General features: G+C 42.6%; 1 protein-coding gene across 9 annotated transcripts in view; it reads left to right on the forward strand.

Moving 5' to 3' along the window:
- Nucleotides 1-281: 281 nt before the first annotated feature.
- Nucleotides 282-21,462, forward strand: part of LOC124616074 (protein grainyhead) — a 325,732-nt gene continuing 304,551 nt past the window's right edge. For 7 of the 9 annotated variants that reach the window (XM_047144310.1, XM_047144319.1, XM_047144318.1 and 4 more), the window contains exon 1: nt 12,984-13,066. In XM_047144310.1, the coding sequence (XP_047000266.1) occupies nt 13,026-13,066 (41 nt within the window). In that variant the 5' untranslated portion in view covers nt 12,984-13,025. Of the gene's footprint in view, nt 523-3,627; nt 4,062-12,983; nt 13,067-21,462 lie in introns of those variants that run through there. The other 2 variants (XM_047144317.1, XM_047144313.1) reach the window with 2 other exon arrangements.

The following is a 21,462-nucleotide window of genomic DNA, read 5'->3' on the forward strand; positions in this document are numbered from 1 at the left end:
GGATCCGCGCATGCTAGAGCAGGTGTAAAACCGATCACTGTGTGCAGTGTCCTGCTAGGGGGTAGGAAGCAGCGGCCAAGTGGCTCTGGCGGAAGACGCGCGACAGATAGCGGAGGGAGCGGCCGGCTTACAGTTAACTCGCCCGCCCAGTGTCAACCGTGTCCAGACTGGCCGCGGCGGCGGTGGTGGGGGGTGAAGTTTCGGCTCGCGCGCCGCCAGGCGGCAGCACGGGGGCCCGGGTCGGCGCGCACCTCGCGCCGGGCGTCCAGTGCGCACGCGCTTTCGTCGCTGTGCGCATCGCTCCTGACGTCTGGACCGCCGCAGGCTGACCGCAACACAACAACGTGACGCGACGCCGGCGTGTGTCCCGCCCGCGCGCAGTGTGTGTTTGTGTATGTGCCGCCTACCTGACAGTGCTAACCGGTGATCGAGACTGCAGTGCCACGGGAGGAAGTTTGTGTTCCCCCAGTCTGTCACGTATTCAGCCGGTGCGGAATAGCCGGCAAAACACGCCAGCGTCAGGTACCTGCACGCAGTTAGCCATCTCCTCCCCTGAAATAAAAACCTAGCATGATGAGCCCTTAGCTTGAATGAGATTTTGTGTATTTCCTGCCTGCGTTTTCCAGAAGGATTGCGATTCGCGCCACTTCGACGTTTGTTACTATCGCACTGGCGCTCCTCTTCACGCGACGACTCGCGACCACGCGTTCGAGCACGAGAACAAATTTATCAGAAAGTAACTACAGGTGTTGGCGGATGTCAGAAGAAATACTGCAATACTTTTCACTCAGTCGACGTGGTTTACTACAGCAGAAGTCTGATTTTCGTAAAAATCTCTGTACATCTTGGGAGCTCAGTACTACGTGGCCAGAATCGCAAAAACACTCTCTATCGACAGATATGCGACTGTAAATGGTTTGTTGAGCCGTTTTGCTGACCGCCACAATTAACATGTCAAAGGCAGGAACACATCGTCACTCATCACAGCTTCCACCGAAGCTTGGTTTACTCTGTCCTTACGTAATTTACATACACTTAAGCGTTACCACGTTCACTTTTTATACTGGACATAAAGCATACGAAATGTAGTATCAATCCTAATGTGTTCACAGCACCCAACACAACAATGTTGCCGTATCCACCAGTGGAATTCGTTCCGCTAAAACAGCAATTTTCTGAGAAACCTTGTGAGCGAAGTAGAATTTCAAAACGACATTAGATCTTTTGGGGAGTTCTAACAATACTCCAGACCGTCCCATAACGATGGCGGGTGAGCTAGGGCGTTCTATTACCTGCGAATATTTTCTGCGTTTCGTCACAATGTTCTGGGCGATTTTCTGACACCTATAGGTGTTCGGGTAATGATCTAACGATATGTTGTAATATTTAAGACATAATCCTGACACAACAGTGGGCTTTAGGATGTCTGCGGTTTCACTCGAGATGGTTCCTACTCCATCCGTGGATAATACTGACGACTTCAGTAGCCTCGTCGGGATTTTTAACACCATCCTTTCTTAAAAGACATATTTCCTATGGCGCTGATGCGCTAACGAGTCCATACATTATTCTGAAAACATTTCCAAGACAAATCTATCCATCCTTGTCTGGTGGTGCGAGCAGTGGTTTCCACATCTGAGGCTGAATTTGCAGCGCCAAGCAAGTACTAACAGATTAGGCGCCGAAATTTTTGCTTAGAAGAGTGGAATCTTCTATCAATTATGCCAGGCTCGGAAACTTTAACGAAATCTGCTTTACCGTTCTTAGGTAATAATGTACGCAAAAAGCATTGTGTCAGTAGGAGAAGATGCGTGACAGTGAGGAAGGAACAGCACAACCATTCAAAATAATTGTGTGCGGTACTGTTCACTTTTCTAGAACTAGCTATTTAGTTACTGAGTCAAATTTCACATGGAAAAATTTACGTCATCCTACTGCAGCGTAAAGAATAAGTTTTATTCACCGTTTACGATGACATTCATATATATTTATCACAACGTCGTCTCAGATTTTCTTGATAGGTGTGAAATATTTTTTGTGGACTATTACACGCATTGTCATGGGAGAATTATTTAAACTTTCGTGAGAAATGCGTGTTGTCTTCTGGATTTAGTTTCTAAACTGCCTAAGGCAAAGTTGTCATCAGCAAGAAGATTAGTTTCAATACAGTGCTGTGCTAGGAGGTGGTATGTCGTTACCTGCCTCCGACTAATGAACTCTCCCAGCCCCTTCCTGGACGATGTACGGTTTAACGCCGACTCCGAACCACAGAGAAGCTCGACCTTTTTAAACGTAACGAATACCGCCACAGAGAGAAGTGGTAAGTGACAGATAACACTCCTAATATTGGGAAGCTTATGGAGAAATATTGGGTCAATTATGCGAAGTAGTCGTCAAATACGCTAGTCATTCCTGTTGCATTTCTACATCTACATCTACATGATTACTCTACAGTTCACATTTAAGTGCTTGGCAGAGGGTTCATCGAACCTCAATCATACTATCTCTCTACCATTCCACTCCCGAACAGCGCGCGGGGAAAACGAACAACTAAACCTTTCTGTTCGAGCTCTGATTTCTCTTATTCTATTTTGATGATCATTCCTACCTATGTAGGTTGGGCTCAACAAAATATTTTCGCATTTGGAAGAGAAAGTTTCGTAAATAGATCTCGCAGCGACGAAAAACTTCTTTGCTTTAATGACTTCCATCCCAACTCGCGTATCATATCTGCCACACTCTCTCCCCTATTACGTGATAATACAAAACGAGCTGCCTTTTTTTGCACCCTTTCGATGCCTCCGTCAATCCCACCTGGTAAGGATCCCACACCGCGCAGCAATATTCTAACAGAGGACGAACGAGTGTAGTGTAAGCTGTCTCTTTAGTGGACTTGTTGCATCTTCTAAGTGTCCTGCCAATGAAACGCAACCTTTGGCTCGCCTTCCCCACAATGTTATCTATGTGGTCTTTCCAACTGAAGTTGTTCGTAATTAATAAAACAGCGATGTTTAAGACTTCGTGGGTAAGGAAAGGAGATATAAAAGATAGGGGAAGGGAAGAGTTGGGGCTACTGCTCATAGCTTCATTTCCGCTGGTAGTGATCAGGGCCCTGTAGAGAAGCGGCACTTCTTAGAAGGATGAATGTGATTCCTGATGGTCTCCGGTTCCAGGCTGTGGATGAGCCGACGTGGGTTTTCCCGGCTTCTTCCCTCACCCCCCCCCCCTACCCCGCCACACTAGCATGCAACAAGGGGTGCAGCGGCTATTTCCTCGCATAGTGCGGCTTGGTGGGCTATGGGGGGAGGGGGGGCGAATGCCCATCGTGACAAGTGGTAATTTATGCGCTGCTGTGTTTTTGCCGGCCGGTCGAGCTCAGTGATATCGCGCGCCGAAGAGTAGGAAGTGGAGACAGGAGGGGGGCAATATGGAGGAGGTGGGGGTTGGTTAGAGAAGAAGATGGACACGGGCAGGGTCGGCAGTGGGGGGGGGGGGGGGGCAGAGTGAATAGGGTGGTGTCGCCGCTGGCCGGGCCGCGGTGACCCCCAGGTAGGTCCCCCCCCCCCCCCCTCGGCCCTGCAGACCGCACGTAGCGGCGCCGGCCGGGCTAGCGGGGCCAGTGCAAGCCCCACGACCAGCCGAGTCACACGCTCTGCCGGCGCTCACGTGGACACGCACCCGGCGACACGCACTTCCGCGTACGCACCACATCCACTCGTGCCCACGTGACGGCACGCCACTCGGCTGGACCGCGCAGTCTCTTCAGTGACGACCGGAGCAGCAACACGTGGGCGAGTGCGCGTTTCAGCCGCAACAAGTCGGACCCGCGAGTGACCAGTGCGAACGATTTCCAGCGCGAGTGTTTGTGTGCTGCGAATGCGAGCGGAGCCCGGAGCACGGGGCGATACAGCGAGTGCGGCGGCGGCAGGAGCGTGGGACGCGGCCCGGCGGCGACATGGACTCGGGCGCTCGAGCCTGCACGCGGCTGACCACCGCTCTGTAGACCGCTGAGATCACACCGTGCCCGCTATGTACCCCAACCATCTGTACCGCCACCTGTGGTAAGTCGTGGCGCCGGGAACAGCCAGCCGTCGACGCCAAGTCGTTTTCCGTGTGTCGACACGTGCAGGAGAGAAGAGCCGACTGTGTAATTTATTTGCCGATCCTATGTGATGGACGAGGTGCGCTCTTGTGTTTCCAGCAGGCTCGATACTGTATCCCTGATGTGTGTGAATCGCTGCGTAACTAGAAACGCCACGTGACTAGATGTGAAGTCGACTAATTTTAACGTTTTTAGCCATTTATTTAGATGACTAATAACAATTGAGCTCTCTAATCTTCAGTGGGGATACGGGTATTTAATATCGAAACATTTACATTTTTGTGCAGCACCTTCACGTCTGTGTATTGTATATCGCCATCAACGACACAAGTGACGACCAAGTTGTATCAGAAAAATTCCAATATAATCATTGCCGCTCTTTTCCAAGATACAGTCTCACAAAAATCGAAATTTATAGACGTAAAATATTTGCCTCCAATGAAGAAATGAGAAATGACAAAACTAGTGTGCTGTATCAATAAATGGCAAAAAATCGTGCCTAGCTGTTGTTTATTTCGTCCAATATGTCATCGGTTTTTTTGTGCATATTTGGTTGTGTCCCACAACTGCAAATTTCTCGTTTGCCTAAAACGTACTGATCGTCTGACTGTGTGAAGTGGTAACGCCGATTTTCTAGTGCTCGTCGCAACAATGCCGATAGCGTGTATTAGGCAACGACATTTACAGAGTCTTGGGAATCGAATTCTATTGTTGAAGTCTCAATAGATCCCACTGACATTTCGAAACAGGTGATCAATAAGAAACATCACCGGTTTTGAGCTTTCTTATCCTCAGCGACAACATCTTCACTCATCATCGAAACACACAAATTTTTGTTCAGCCGTCTCATATTTGCGTATTGTTGTTATCGATGTGTCAAACAAAAACTGACGAGGGATTTGATGATTTATCTTAAAAATATTTTCACAATTACCGTAACTCTTTCTCACGAGCAAGCCTCATAAACATGGAAATGTTACGACATAATAAGTGTACGTCTCCACTGAAGACGGAGAGATTTCGAAAGTAGGGTGGTACATAAATAAATGCTTAAAAACAATTGCTAACAGCAGCTAGTTTCGTTCAGTAGTTCATTACTTTCTTGCGAACAATATTTTTTTGCGGTTTGGAATGTGACTGCTGACGTCACAAAATTGCAGATTTCTTGTGTGCCTAAAACGTTTTCATTGTCCCGTCTGTTACGTTGGTGAAGTTAGTGTTTTAGTGTTCATCGCAACGATGTTGAGAATGTATTGCTTCTCAGTGACACTAAGTTGTGAATACATGTCTTTTAATAAAGCCCACTAGCATGTCAAGCCGTTTGGTATGAAAAACTTAGCTCTAGCCTTATAAATGAGCAATTTATTCAGTATAGCTGTTCTAGTGGTCGTAGGCGGGAAACTTTTCGCGCGCAAAGTGCTGATGGCAAATTACGAGAAGCTGTTTCCGAGACAGTTTAAAATCGTTTTACTGATCACGTTGATGCGAGATACAAATGTCAGCTTTAAAAAAAAATCCGTCTTTCTCGCCCGAATCTCTTGTGCTTTTGCATTTGCTCTTGTGGCGGGGGCTTTAGAGTATCTCAGCATAACGAATGTCGGTTCGTAATATGTTTACGTACGCACGCATGAAAAGGACTCTGACACGTGTTCATACTTCTTCAATTTCTCAATTCTGTCATCAACCGCGAGATGTGTATGAGGAGATGTAACGGCTTTATTCATTGATCTTGGGAGATGGAATCTTTAGAGAAAAATCTTTTCGTAATGTCCACATCATTCTTGTACTGAATTTCACTGCTATTTGTTGGCCATTTATGTGTTTCTTCCCTGCTCATTCAAAGCACCCATGATGGTCATCTGATCCTAAACAGGAGAAGCTAGCGAACAGAGCGTACTCACCATAACAAAAAGTACCACCGCCCAGCTGCATTACGATTAGACGTCCTGCAACCCGCGGATGTTGTATCTATTGCTTGTTTCCGTACAACCAAGCAGACATTTCTGAGCATTGTCAACTGACTCGATGACGCAAGTTTAGGATGATGTGCTGGCTCTGTTAGGTGATACTCATAAGGACCTCAAAGCAAACAGCGAGATTAGACATATGCGAAAGGATGACCATCGTCTTTTTCCCGTACGACCGCCACAACTGCTTCAGAGAAGGAAACCATTAATACATATCTGTTGTCTGCGACAATGGTATCATGAGTTTCTGAGTATCTCTCTAGCCGTTTAATCGAAACGCGCTGGTTATAGTATCACTTCAATCACCAGTTTTATCGCGTTGCCAGCAAGACAATTCTCGATAGATAAAATACCACATTTTTCCAAACTTCCTAGAATATTTTTTGTACATCATGCTAAATAGAATACAGTTTTTTGCGTTTTTGATCACCTTGTTGCCTTTAACGCTATTCCCTGATCCCGTGATTGCCTTCAAAATTGGGCCGACTTCAGACATAAAACTGTCACTATTCCGGAATGTTTCGCTACTTGATGTACTTCCTGTTGATATAATCAGATGCCTAGGGTGTTCTCTAGTAGAGCTTTTCGTAAAACGTGCGAGGGAAACTACAGCAGTGATGGCGTGGGGAGAATTAGCGCACGTTCCGCTCATGTGTATAACAGTGTTTGAATGATCAGAACAATGAAAGAGGCGGGTGAAAACCATGACGTGTTTGCTTTCTAATAAGCACTGGTGTTACTACGATTTCTGATTTTTCGCGACGTGATTGATGGCTTGTTATTGTGCATGCTTCGGTGTTGTTGCGGGCTGTCTTGCCACCTTGTTTCACCAACGACGAACAGAAGCATTTACTGACGCCATTCAGGAATCAATGGACTGTCCACTTACGTGTGAACCATTAATGCCCTGCCAAACAGCTACAATAGTGTTGCCGGAAAAGTGCAGGTACATGAGCTGTTTTGCTATGATGCACCTTCCTCTTTCGTCATAGAATATATTTTTTGTAGTTTTTTTTCTTATTTATAATCGAAAGTGAGCAAATTGTCCTTGTTTAATAAATATTCCTCTTCTTATTAGTTACATGTAGTCCACGAATTCACGCTTAAGATTCGAAACTCAGAGTTCCGTCAGTGACGCCACATACAGTTAATCGTTCTGGTTCGACAATCGCTTTACATCAATTATACAAGATGAAGATTAAGATAAACGAAACAAGAGTAATGGCGTGTAGTCGAATTATATTAGACGATGCTCGGGTAATTAGGTCAGGAAACGAGATACTAAGGGTAGCACATGAATTCTGATATTTAGGCAGTAACATAACTGGTGACGACCGAAGAAGAGAGGAAATAAAATGCAGACTCGTAGTGGTAAGAAAAGAGTTTCTACAAAAAAAGAAACTTGTTGAAATCTAATATAGATTTATATGTTAGGAAATCTTTTCTGTAGGTATTTGTCTGCAGTGTAGCCTCGTCTGGAAGTGAAGCATGGAGAATAAACTGTTCATGTAAGAGGTGAATAGAAGCTTTCGTAGTCTGATACTACAGAAAGACGCAGAACATCAGATGGGTAAACCATATAAAAATTAAGGAGGTACTGAGAAGATCTACGGAGAAAAGAAATTTGTGACATTATTTTATTAAACAAGGGGGTCGGTTGATAGGACATATTCTGAGATATCAAGGGATCAACAATTTAGTATTGGAGGGACTTGTGTATTTGCGTGTGGGGGACAGTGGGGAGCGAGGGTAAAAAATTGTAGAAGGAGACCAAGACATTAACACGCTAAATGGGTTCAAAAGGATATAGACTGAAATAGCTATACGTAGATGAAGAGGCTTGCAAGTAGTGTGGAGAGCTGCCTGAAGACCACAACAACAACAAGCCTTTCAAAATAACTAGAGGACAGAAAACATGAAATAAATTTTTATGCACGTCTAAAACTAATTTTTATTATTTTTAAAATTTTTTCTTACATTTTATTTAGGAAACTGATCTCCATGCTCAGGTGACACATCTTCGATTAATCCATTTGCGCTGCTCTCTGCCATCTCAGTTCAGTATATGTTCTTGTCTCTGTTACAAGTCCACTTCCGCGTTGCCTGTAGAACAATTCATTTGAAAATTGCAACACTTCTAGTGTTTTCAAAGTATGATGTCCCGTAGTTTCTTCCTTCTGCTTTTATTTATCGTCGGATATGTAGTTACGGCGTTTGGGCAATAAGAAGTTTTTGTGCGAGAAATGACAGGCAGTTGCTAAGCCGCGCAGTTTCTTCCGGGGCGGGCCTTTACGTAACAGGGTGGCGAGTGTTCGGCGCCCTTCCGCCAGGTGGCAGCACAAGCCGTGCGAAGCAGTCGCTTTGAGGCTATGTACAGTGCCGCTGGCAGCTGCCGATTCCTTAGCCAGAGAAATATAGCCTCCCTAGCTTCGCGATATGAAGTGTGCAGATAATCAATGTCACTGACGATACGTCATTGAATGGGATTTTAGGAACTTCTCACGCTGTTGCACAGCTTTACGTTAATGCCACACCACGTGCTGTCGCTTCTTAACCGATCCTGTGACGACATGGGAGTACCCTTTTGCTGTCACCAAAATTTAGTGCCCACGACCAAAGTAATGATGCCTCTCTTATTCGTTCTTTGACAGCAAGGAGAATAATTACTATTCCTTGTCATTATCTCAGATAGGAACAATAAATGAATAAGCTTTTACTTTATTTTTCATCGCGTATCAGACCTTTTAAATAGTGAAGTTTGCTGAAATCTCATTCTCTGTTTGTGTCCCCCATAATTTTCGTATATCAAGTGTTGTAAAATTGTTGCCGCTTATACAACATACACTAATTCTTTATTTTTTTTTCGGACAATACCTTTATAGCATTCCCACAAGCTACCATGTCCTTTTTTCAGCGTAGTTCTGTATGCTTAGGGGATGTTTGTTGTTAATTCTCTTAGACGGCTATGCTGTGATTGTTTTATGGTCGCCTGAGAGTGTGTTCAATGATGCTTTTAAATAAATTAAGAGACGTGTGTGGATATGCAGACGCTAATTTAGTCCCGTGTATTGGTATATTGTGGGAATTTATTTACCTTACTTAATTTATTTGTTCATCGTGAATCTAGAATGAAGGCGTGCGCGATCATCTCGGTTTAGGATTCGTGGGACTGTGTTAAGCGCAACAAACTTGTTATAAAATTCACTCATGAGTTTTGCGGGCACTGCGTGCGCCTGACTGCAATCTGTGTAGGCTACCCGGTGAACACAGCCAGCCCAAGCCTGTAGTCCTAGCGGTTTTTTGGTGTCCTGTCACTTAATGGTATAAATTGCACAGATAGTTATTTAACACAAAGATATGGTATGCGAGATTTTCCCTCCTTGAAAGCAAGAGAACACTCAATGCACGCCTATTCTATACCGTGCTGATACGGCGTGTGGCTCAATTATTGACATTAGGAAAAAACCACAAGTAAATGGCATGATCTTGATTATAATAATAATAATAATAATGGAACCATCGTTAGCTGAGAAACAATAGAAGTTTACAAATTATCTCTTCTACTACCTTATCGTCGAATGTAAGAGATTTTGAGCAACCAGATCTGTCATTTTGCTCACTATGATCAATAATCCAACGCTGCAGCTTTACTTCAATGCCACGAGTGATTCGATGGCGAACACCGGTACCCGCGAGGATCTATAGTGGATCAATAAAGAATCAAGATGGAAAAGCAGATCGAGCAATGTTAGGAATTTCCAGTGATTTAAGGTTTCCCTTGATCATCTACTTGTGGACATAAACAACTAGTATTACATGAGATCTCTGCTGCATTTATTGAATCCCCATATTCTGGTACAAATTTACACCTACATCACACTGTCTTGCCGCAGCAGTATTACTATAGAAAGCTCATATAAAATTAAGTGCTGAATTTCTTAATAGATTAAATCAGGACAAATTTTATAACCCGATTTGGTTTACGGCAGTTCAACATGTAGCTGTAGCTTAATTTAAATGAAACATTTTTTGATTGAACAAGTGGATGAAGAGACACTTTTTGAAAGTTCGGTGGTTTCCGTCACGGGAAGTTGTGCGTCCTATTCAGGAAATCTATATAGGACACCAGAGATATTTGTTTGAAAGAACGGCTCTTTCAAAGTACAGTAAGTTTTGAGAAAGATCCCGTTTAATTATTTCTATGAAATCATTCTAGGGAATCTGATTGACTTCGGACTCATGGGCAGCCGCTTTTTCATGCAACCTACGCAGCTGTTGGTATAAGAAAGTCATTCTGGTCTCATTACTGTTTTTCCTGCCTTTTATATGCTGTCCCTTGTAGGTGATGAATTTATTAGTGGGTATGTGGCCGATAAATGTAAGGAGGAAGCCATTAGCTTCCTTCCAAGTGAACATTGATTAAGATATACAGCAGTAGATAGATTAAACACATGATTATTTCTTATATGGAAACAAGGAAACGTTAACGTCGGACGTGAGCACCCTATCGACATGTGAGTCAATAGAGCCGGAACACACAAGCATGTACATGGTTATGTTTTTGGAATTATCCAGGCATTCGCATAAAACGATTTAAGTGAACTGCAGGAAACTTAAGTCGATACCGTCAAAAGTTGTTTTGATACCTGCTGTTTCGAAAAATGAAACCAAAGCCTTAACTATCACAGTGTGTTGATATAGAATATGATACGTATTTGTGGTTACGAACAAAGGTGACTGTTACACTATGTGTTGAGGTCCAGATGGGTGTGCATTGCCAACTTTGAGACGACGACCAAATAAGTATCGAATTACTTGCAGCGTAGTCCAACCTTTCACCTCGATACTACCTCTGTGCTTCTTCCCGTGACTAAAGACCATTCCTGTTCTCATTTTAGCCATCTTTTTGTGGAATTACCACTATTTACTCTATGTGGCCTACGTTTATTACTTACTGATCGATCGTTCTTTCAATATGTTGCTAGCATTCTCCGAACTGCTCCTGTTTCTGAAGTATGTTTTAATGCGGCCTTTGTATCACTAACCTTCATTTCGTTTCTAAGGTTATAACCCATCGTCCATCCGATAAATTCATTTCCGTTGACTGTATTTTTTGTCTCTGCTCTTCATTTATTGTCTACGATCGCTATCGAAAATCAATACTGGAGAAGTCATTACTTTCTAAAATGTTTTCTGTCATTATCTCGTAACTTACTCCGTATAGCGCTACACTTCATTTGATATTCATCTAATGCATTCAGTGGCGACTGCCTTCCCACGGTGACAAATTTTGAGTCATATTCCGATGTTTTCAAAAGACAGCTCTTCCACATATAACGAAAGGGACGTATTGCATAATGTTAGTCATTGTCAATATATTAACTGGTCATCCATAATTAGTACCTTATCAACGTACCTTTCCTGTTGGGATTAACTTTATCCAGATGTTAACTTTAAGCTTCCTTTGCCACAGAGTTCGTCAATATACGCATAAAAAATGTAGTGGTTGATGGTCTACATCCTTGTCTCACCTTTCAATTAGTCATTGCTGCACTTGTTCCATTTAATCAAGCTTTTTAACGCTTATGCCAATGTTTATTTGCTCAAGAGGTAACTTATTGACCTAACGAGACAAAGTGGACATCGTCACAGAAATCGCAAGACCAGAAAAACAATGTATGTGTTCCGAATCGAACCAGGGACGTTCCCCGTCTGCAGCTAGTGACAATAACTCTATGCATATCTCATAAGAGATTTTCTTGCTCGCATTGCCTTGTAATGTCGGTAATGCCGATACATTAAATAGCGGTGTGAGACTGTACAGCCTCGTACTCCATATTTTATTCCAAGGAAGTCATAATTTATAGTTTATGCACTAATTAATTATAATTAGAAGGTGGCCAAGGGTATGCCACATACAGAATAAGTACAAAATGCCCTGTTTCACACTGTATACTGACAATACCAGATTAGCGGGAACCGCGAATTGGTGCCAACTGCATTCGTGAATTTTACGAGGGTTTAGTAATCTAGGGTTAACTGTTGTCAGACTTGTTATTTTTCTGTGTGTCTGTAGTGTTGATGTTAATTTCACGAGCTGCGACAAAGTCGCAGGAAAAATTCACAGTGATCAAGGAACGGTTATTTTTTATTTATTCCGTAAGAACCACAGAATTTTGCAGAAGCTTATTAATTTCGGTCTATGATGGCCATATCTCTGTACAGTTCTGGACTCGTATACATTCGCCCAAGATGCGCGAGGAATTTACATTTCACGACAAAGCGTTTTGCAATTCAACTTCGTCGTGAATGTGAATTCCTCGCGCATCTTGGTAGAACATATGAATTTCCAAGACCGTAGAGAGTTATGGAAGGAAAATACTCGTCGTATGCCTGAAGATGGTCATCATAGACCAAAATCAATTTGTGTACCGTTATTAGCATAAATAGAAAATAATATTTATAGTTTCCCTGACGACTTGGCGGCAATGAGTGGACATCGTGGCAGACATCTCAACGGCACAACAATCCGGCGATGGTCGCTAGGAATCGAACCAGGGACCTGGCGGTGACTGATGTGTAGAAATCAGGAGAAAATACGTCTCGATTAAATGTCACCCGTTGGAAGCACGCCCCGAACTGGCGTCTCGGACAGACGGACTGCTGGAGTGCGATGCGACGTAGATAGTACTCGCGCGGACGGCAGGGTCCTGGCGTCGATGATTTGCACGGCAGGCGACGCAACCCGGAAACGAGCAGCGCGATTAATTTTGCGCATGCGCGTCGCGCTGGAAAACAGTTAGCGGGCCGGCCAATGGTGCGCTCCGGGCCGCCCCTTCTGGCCGGCGGCCAGCCAATGGGCGGGTCGTGAGGGCGGCGGCGGCGTAGCGCGGGCGGCGCTGGCGTCAGTTGGGCCGCGAGCGCGGCCGCGGACACACCACGTCGCCGGAGCCAGCATGAGCGCCGTGGTCGCACGCCCTGCCGTCATCGACTACCGGTACGCGCCGGCGAGCTGCTTGCCACTCAGCGTGCGCCGCCGCCGCCGCCTCCGCCTCCTGTGCCGTGAAAAGAGCATTACGAGCAGCGAACGCGGCAGTTCGGGCTGCGGGAGTAATTTGCGCCGTGAATGGCCGTGTTGTGAATGACAGACAGCGCTCGTAAAAGCTCTCGGCCGGTATTGTTGTGCAAATGAGGTCGTCATGCGGGTTGTGGGAATGTCCCAGTGAGCCGACGTCGTCCACTGGCTAACGTATCTGTTTGTGTCCGTGCGTGTGAATGAGCCGCGCAAACGCGGCGGAAAATCGAATGGCGCGTAGTACGAGTGTCCGAAGTTGCGATGCGTCAGCACGAACTCCGCGTCAGTGACTCGACTCAGACGTTCTGTTCCGGTCAATGCCAAACTATACTGAGCTGTCGAGTGCGAGCGACTGCGTGTTTATTTCTGTGCACCGATGACGCTACACTCGTCACGTTGCACTGATGATGACCATTAATAGTTGTACAAGCACGAAAAACGATTTCTCACTGAAGACATTACTCAGTTCTCTGATACCTCTCAGATGATTAGGTTATCTTAGAAACGTTGTTTATAAGATTCTGCGCTGAATTTTCGGAGATGCGCCTCCTATCTCAAGAACGTTACGTAAAACTGTTACGTAAGTGCGCGCGTGGGCATAAGGTAGGTTGTGTGGTGTGAAGGCGCTTACTCGTTTAAAGTGGCTCCCATACGGCTGGGTTTGGCACGCAACTGTCCGTCTTAAATCATTTCGAAACAGATCAGTCGGAACTCAGAACCTCATATATAGTTCACATCTTACCAAAGTACCAGTAAATATGGCCCAATGCTACGAAGAAAATCCTGTATCGTATCTCTTGCGTCAGTTTTAGAAGAGACGGTCAGCTACAATACGTGGCGTCGTTATTGTAGTAATGTTCACTGTCGGGTGAAGAGAAGCGACTTTCATTGTGTGGAGAAATAGTCTACCGAAGGCCGAGATGCTGCGGTGTAGCACAGCTAACTTTACGAAGTCACAGGTCTTCGTCAGTTTAATTACGCTTCCTGTCATCTTAAAATATGTTTGGTACAGTGGTTATGTTAACGTCGTTTCGCGAAACGTTATGTTACTATGGAAACAACTTATGTCTGATGTGCCCCAATAGCACCACCTTATCGGCCTTTTTAATGTTTTCATCGTGTGTTCATGAGGGCAAACAGCTCTTCTTGCAAAGGGAGTATATGTGTGGATTATTATAAGCTGCAGTGTTGTGCAATCTTTTTTTATGATGTTGTTGTGGTTCGGTTTTGTGTATGTAAGTTTTTTTAGTGCCTGCTACACTATTAAGCTGAAATTCTCGCGCGAGTGAAGAAAACGTTGATACATATTTTTTCGCAGCTATTGAAATTAATATATTAGATATTGTGATATACCCACCGTTTTGGCTTCTATAAAAAGGGTGAAAAAGTTGTTCCTCGGCATATAATGGAACACTTTACCAGCTAAGTGGGCACAACTGCTAGTGAATATTATTTTACCAGACGGACACCGCGATCGCCTGAGTTTGCCGTAGTTTGTCCCAAACGCATTTCAGCCCCATATGGTCAGGATTTGCTGTGTGTTTTTAATCAACGATGAACGCGTGCGTAATCGGAAATATGCTAACTCCGAATATGAGAAGCGCCTGTGTAAAAAGCAGTTTGACTATTACGGTGCTAATCCTCTGTAGCTACTGAATAATATTCTCTTTCTTCTGTTTCGAATAACATTCATAAACGGACCTTTGGAAGCGAATTTGGGCGAAGTTTTGTGCCGGTAAACTGATTGCAAGGCTATTTTGAGTAACTTGCTATTCTAGTTCTTCTTTCATCCAGTTGTCAACGGTGTTTCTTTTTTACTTCAGTCCGGATTTCTAGTGAATTTGTAAATGTCAGTGTAAATGTTTTGCCACTGTTAGCGAAAATTGCGGTGTATTTTATTAACGTGTATTAAGTTAATGTGAAACCAGCGTACTGTGCACTAAACATCGTAGAACATTATTTGCAGTTTTTTGTCGTTTTAATACAAGACGTACGTCAGCCTTGTAGAGTTAACAGCAAAAGCTTTGCTGGAACTTGCATTTACCTAAGCCTGTCCGAATTACTGACATTGGGCTGTGAATGATAATTAATAAACTATTTAAATAATTGTACTTTTGCCTGTCGTTAAAAAACTGCCGGAATTGAAATAGTTATTTTGTAACTTTAGCAATGAATGTAATGGCTTCAAAATTTCTTTTAGCGAATATTTGTTATGTACAGATATGTAGTTTTAAACTCTGTTTGATTGGTCAAATGTCAATTTATTTGGTACATACGTATTAAAAAAAAACGTAAATATGAATTAACCTTACCCATTTTGATCTTTGACTCTTGTAGTTAGTGTGTATACTTTCCGCTGTTGTGCCGCAAAGGAAAACAGAAATCGTGACAATGCCTGCCCTAGACCCATAAAATTTAGATCGCTCCTCAGAAGTAGACATAAAACCCGTTTTTATTTAACCAATATAAATTTATTCAGTTTCTTATTTTCCTACCATATTTGATTTTCTAGATAATATTTATATTTCATCAGCGACGAGTATTTTGTACGGATACAGAAATTAATTAAGGTCACACACAGGCTTCGTTTCGCCGTTGGCGCGACAATTGTATTGATCAAACGATTTCAACTTTACGTGTCGTTCTGTCGTATAAGTGATGGCCAGTTATAATAGATGTGTTTCTCGTGCCACACACAGTCCGTTTTACCGATTTGTGTGGATGCGTTTCCTAATATAAATTCGCTCTCTGGTCACTAGACCTTCAATTTTCATTCTGTTACCACCTGAAAGGATACTACTGTTTTAGTTTTCATTTCCTCCGCCTTCTGTAATTTTACGCATTATGTTACAGGTGCGAAGACTTCCTTCCAGCGTAATGCAGTTAACAGTTGAACTGTTGTATCCTACTGTAACGTCCTGAACAGTTTCTCATCTGTCATTTGTCTTCGGTTGAATGTCATCAGAAGAAGAATAATAATAAGCTTCTTCAACGTACAGTTTACTTTATGTGATTATGCTCATTGGAAAGCGAGAACATTATTCTCAATCTGTCATGCCTATGTCGTGGAAGCTCGTGTTGCTTTAGTATAATTTGACTCATGAGATCCTTACGAAATTAACATAACCAGTGCTAAATTTGTCGGTTACTAATAAACATGATAATATTTTTTTAAAGCTAGAATCACGTCCCATCTTTCATAAAAGTCATGAAAATAACCCAGTAAATTGTAAATATTTTATAAAACATTCATAAAATAACTTTGACAAAGTTATTTCACAATGTGAGCGGAAACAAACTGCGCTACTTGTTAGTAGAATATTTGAACTTTGCTGCATCACAGTCTAATACACATGCACTTTCAAAAACAGCTGAATAGTATTGAGACAGGATATACGTTGTTATTGAGCACAATGGCTAATTTCTAATAATTTTCTTGTCAGCAATATTTGTTGCTGATTTTATTTGCAGTTGATGTCGAAGGCGTTTACGGCTTCATCTTCAGTCACTTAGGCGTTGTTATCGAACTGGTTTATACCCACAAGTGCACGTTGTTACTGTGCCACAGCAACCTCTAATGCGGCAAATATATTTATGAGAGTCTTATACTTACTACATTAGAGAAAGCTGAGGTACCAACCATATATTCTTGCCTGTGCATACCATTTCGATACCTTTGCCTAAGTGTTTGAAGAAGCCGTATAAGGCTTAGAAATCAATTGCGAATATAGTACCAACAAATACAGATGAGAGGAAAGTATGTGTTGAAATTACCTTTGTACCTGATAACCAAAAAGAAAAAAGAAAAATCAGGCGATATTTAAGGCAAAAGAGTAAGGTCGTCAAAGTGCCATTTAATCTATTGGAGTCTGTAGTTGGCGCCTTCTTGGAGAAGCTATGCTAGTTTACAATCCTGACGGTTATTTCGCTTTTGTCTCGCGATTTCGATCTTAAGACTTCTTCATTTTTTGCTGTCATATGTTCTTGAACTTTATTGCGTTGTTTGCTTTGTTTTCGTTGTATTTTTTCCTTTTAGTGTTATTCTATAAGAGATGAAATATCTGAAAACGAAAAGGTATTTACGGTTCACAGATAAAAAGTCCACACTATATATAAACAAGTAAAAATGACAATTGTTTCAAGAGTGAAAAAGTCAGAATTATTTTCTGATTGAAATAATTTTTGTATTTACTTACATTTAGCAAAGGAAACAAGACGCAAATGATAAAGCATTCTAGGTATTGTTCGACGTGTTTGAAAGCAAATATTTTCTCTAGAAAATAAATGTATATATATATTTTGAAATGTTTCGGTCACTTTTATTCCTATTTCTCAGTTCTCAGGAGCGTAAACAATTTACTACCCGACCTTTGACAAGCATCTCCTCTAAGAATTCTGCTTCGCTCATTAATAAGCTCTATGACCATTGCTTGTTGCTTCATTTTGTTTCTATATTTCGATATTTTCCGTAAAAGGGCTGTTTTTTCATAACCTGACTTCACTGTTCAGATTCCAAACTGCACAGCACACATGTCTCACAACAGACGCAATTTTGGCACTGACATGTAAATGAAAATGACTACTCGTCACAAGCGAAACTCATTACAGGAATAAAACCACAGGTCGCTGCAGTAGATTCAGTTGTCTCGAGTAGTCAACCCTGACAAGAAAATCTATCGTGTAAAAGAGGTTTAAGATCGCGAAATTGCGCCGCGTTGTGTTACGGGGTCCGTATTGCGGAATAGTTGGCACTATTCACCTGATTTAGCACTAAGGACCGTAACTTGCCTGATTAAAATCCTACTTTTTCCTATTAAAGTTGTTTCTTTGCTTTCGGTTCGTACGCCGGTCGGCGTATCAGTTAGAAAATACGGAGTGTTTAGAGCCTCTGGTGATGTCTCGGGCCTTGGGAGAGGGACCGTTCGGGAAAGAAACATGCCTTGATCCACGACCTAATACCCATACAGCAAAAATCAACAAGAATATCTATAACGGCCGTGAAAACTTCGTTCGAACGGGCTCTAAAGCTGAAACGTAGCGACCGACTGCCGTGTCATGCTTAGCCGATAAGGAGGAACCTGTGTTCCGCACACCGCTCTGCCGGCCGTTGTCAGTTTTCCTGACTGGAGGCGCTACTTCTCAGTCAAGTAACTCCTCAACTGGCCTCACAAAGGCTGAGTGTACCCAGCATGCCAGCAGCGCTCTTGAGACCCGGGAGGTGACCAATCCAAGCATTAGCCAACAGTGTTTAACTCCTGTGATCTGATTGGGAACCGATGTTATCACTGCGGCAGGGCCGTTGGTAATGGCCGCAAAAGCATGCACTTTATCCTTCAGGTGAATGCTTGGTTAGTTCCCCGTGAATATCTCCGGCTAGCTGAGCTAGTCGTTTCGACAGGTGGCAGAGCCCTATAACGTATGCTCTTTCCTCACAGCAATGACAGGCGAACTGGTCGTGTCCCGGTCTCCTGTTTGGGCAGGTAGCCCGTGACTCAGCTGGCGCGGGGGCGTAGCGTCCCTTGGCGTCCCGTCCATTCATTTGCGAGCCGCGGCCGCAACAGTAAACACCGTGCGGCGAGCCGGTTCCGCGCTCTAGGCTGCCGGCGCGCCGGCCGCGTAGTAAATATTCATTCATAAGACGGGGAGGTTCTCTAGCAAACCTGTTGATCCGGCACCACCCACCCACCCGACCCGTCCCGTGTTTCCGGTTCCAGACCGACCCGCGGCGACCCCGCCCCCTCCCCTGGAATTCGGTCACCGGTGCAGCTCGCTCCAGCCTCGACCTTCCACCTGCTGGACCATGTCGGAATGTGACTGCCGAGTACTTGTTTGGACCTTGATGGGCTTCTAGCACTCGATGTAAGATCTGATGACCCGAGAAACAATTGGCATATATTTTTGTATATTTCTTACCCCAATGGTACACCAATCCGTTCCAGGTTTGACCCACTGTAGCGGTTATCGCTGAAACAATCGGTTTCCGATTATATTGTTTTTCCACGACAGTTTAACCTGACTATTAAAGCCGCTCAAAATAACTGGTTTCTGAAATATCTGCTTTTCGGGTTTTTATTCATATTATTTCCTGTAAAATCCAACAAAGATTGACAAATTTTGCCTCTCTCGGTTTCAGATTATATAGAATCAAAATATTAAATTAAATAAGCAAATGAAACAAAACTTAATCTGTCCACCGTTGGCTGCTTTTTTGATACGTGGTTGGGATACTACAAAAAATCACCAGTGTTCTCCTATGTATTCTAATTTTTTGATCTATGCTCAAAAATCATGTTGTAATCATTGGTCATACCACTATGTGGGTATTACAAATAGTCAGTGCTTAAGGGGGAAAACTGAGGTTGAAGAATGTTTTTCTTGGTAATTTGTCAGTTTTCAAGGGCTACAGACAGATAAGGCATATCATGTAGACGTAGGCGGCAGATCAGCTATTTTCTATTTTTGTTGTATACTGTGAATGAAATGTTAAGTTTTTAATTTATTACTGTTACCATAATTTCCTTCCTCTTTCATTATTTCACAGAAATAGCAGGTGGCTCTTCAGTCTTTTAAAGCAAACGAAGCATTGTAATTCATTGGTTTGTGACTTCTTAAAAATATTTCCAGACTAGAGTTGGTGCCATTCTACAATACAACGGATGTCCGGCGACAACGGCGAAAAACTAGCGTATAGACCAGGTGGGGGAAAGGAGTCTTTCACACTAGACACGGCAACAGGGATATTATTGTCTCAGCAACGCCGTAGCAATTCTCAAGCCATGTATTTGTTGCTCGTTTTTGTCGGCATTTCTATGAAATAGCACTGATTGCTTTACCCATTTTCTATAATAAGGCAATATTTCAAACCAACGCAAATTTTGCGAATAAAATTAAATCTTTTTTTTTTTAAATTTATTAAAAACGAAAAAACTAGCATTCCTGCTATGGCTAATTAATGTTTCGTTTTTTTACCCGGTTAGCAGTAAAAATAATAACACACCAGTTATAAACGAGAACAAATACCGAAAAACAACGGTTATTCAGAACTATAATACCGGTATCGGAATAACCAGTTTTTGCCATCCCTATCACTGTAGTACACAGCTCCGTTTTTAAATTTTTTATATACATTACCATTAAGTTGACCCTATTCAGCCACTTACATACGTAATAGACATGGAAGAAATACCTTAAATCAGGATATAACAGGTAAATAGATACTTTCGGTAGATTTCCAGCTTTCATAAACTTCATAAATCGTACCATCTAAGACGGTGATCCGCTGTTAAGCTTATTATTTAATAAGCGACCGGTTTCATCAAAGACGTTATCCAAAACCTGCGTTACAAACGATCTGAATAAAAAGAATGCATGTGAAAATTGTGTTTTACAATTGTAGTACTTAGTTTCTTTTTGTTTTAAGTTTTCTACGATGTTGAAACTTACTTTTTGCAGCTGCTTTCTTTGTATTCGTGGCGTATCTTTCTCTCGTGATAACGTGCGAGTTCCTTCATCTCATTCATGTCAAAATAACTCTTAAAGTTCTTGAATGAAGCAAATCACTGGAAAATACGTTTACAGTTCGTACTTCAATACCCCCCCCCCCCTTTCTGCGTAATTAAGCAGCTTTTTAGAAATTAGTTTTTGAGAATAGAATCTTTTTTAATGGAATGTAATGCTGAGACACAACCTTCTGCCATTTTGCTGTGCGTTTATCTTTCATTTGTTTCCGTTCTTTTCTTCTTTTTTGTGAACAAAATTTCCACACAAGAACCGTGAATCATAGTAAAATATTAAGTGTGAACTGTAAGTTTCTCTGTATATTATCACAACATATATTTGTCTGCTATACGGGATCCTTCGGAAAACAGACTGTGACAGAACAGTTAAGCAATCAGTTCTGAGTGAATATTTTGAAGATCATTTCACATGATTTCCTTGCTCATGTAGTGCGAATACGATAGATTAAAATATCTGTATCTGATATACTGAGCAAGGTGGACTCTCATTTGCAACGATATAAACCATCGAATACATTCATTTCAAAATATTGTCACCACTAATCACTTAGCATGGTATATCGTATTTTGTGAATTAACTATGAGGAACTTTCCTTGTAATTGATTCTGAGTCTTCCGTTTATTTATTTCTGGAAAATATTAGATTTCATTTCCTTCCTCTTGTAGTGACAGGGCCTTAACGATAGGACTAAATCTACTGCATTCTCCTGCGATATACTAACTCTGCCACTGGAATCGATAATACATAGGAAACATAGTCGAATTGTTTACATTTTTGAAGGAAGCATCAGTAGAGAGGCG

Source organism: Schistocerca americana, chromosome 5, assembly GCF_021461395.2.
Source record: "Schistocerca americana isolate TAMUIC-IGC-003095 chromosome 5, iqSchAmer2.1, whole genome shotgun sequence".
Taxonomy (NCBI): domain Eukaryota; kingdom Metazoa; phylum Arthropoda; class Insecta; order Orthoptera; family Acrididae; genus Schistocerca; species Schistocerca americana.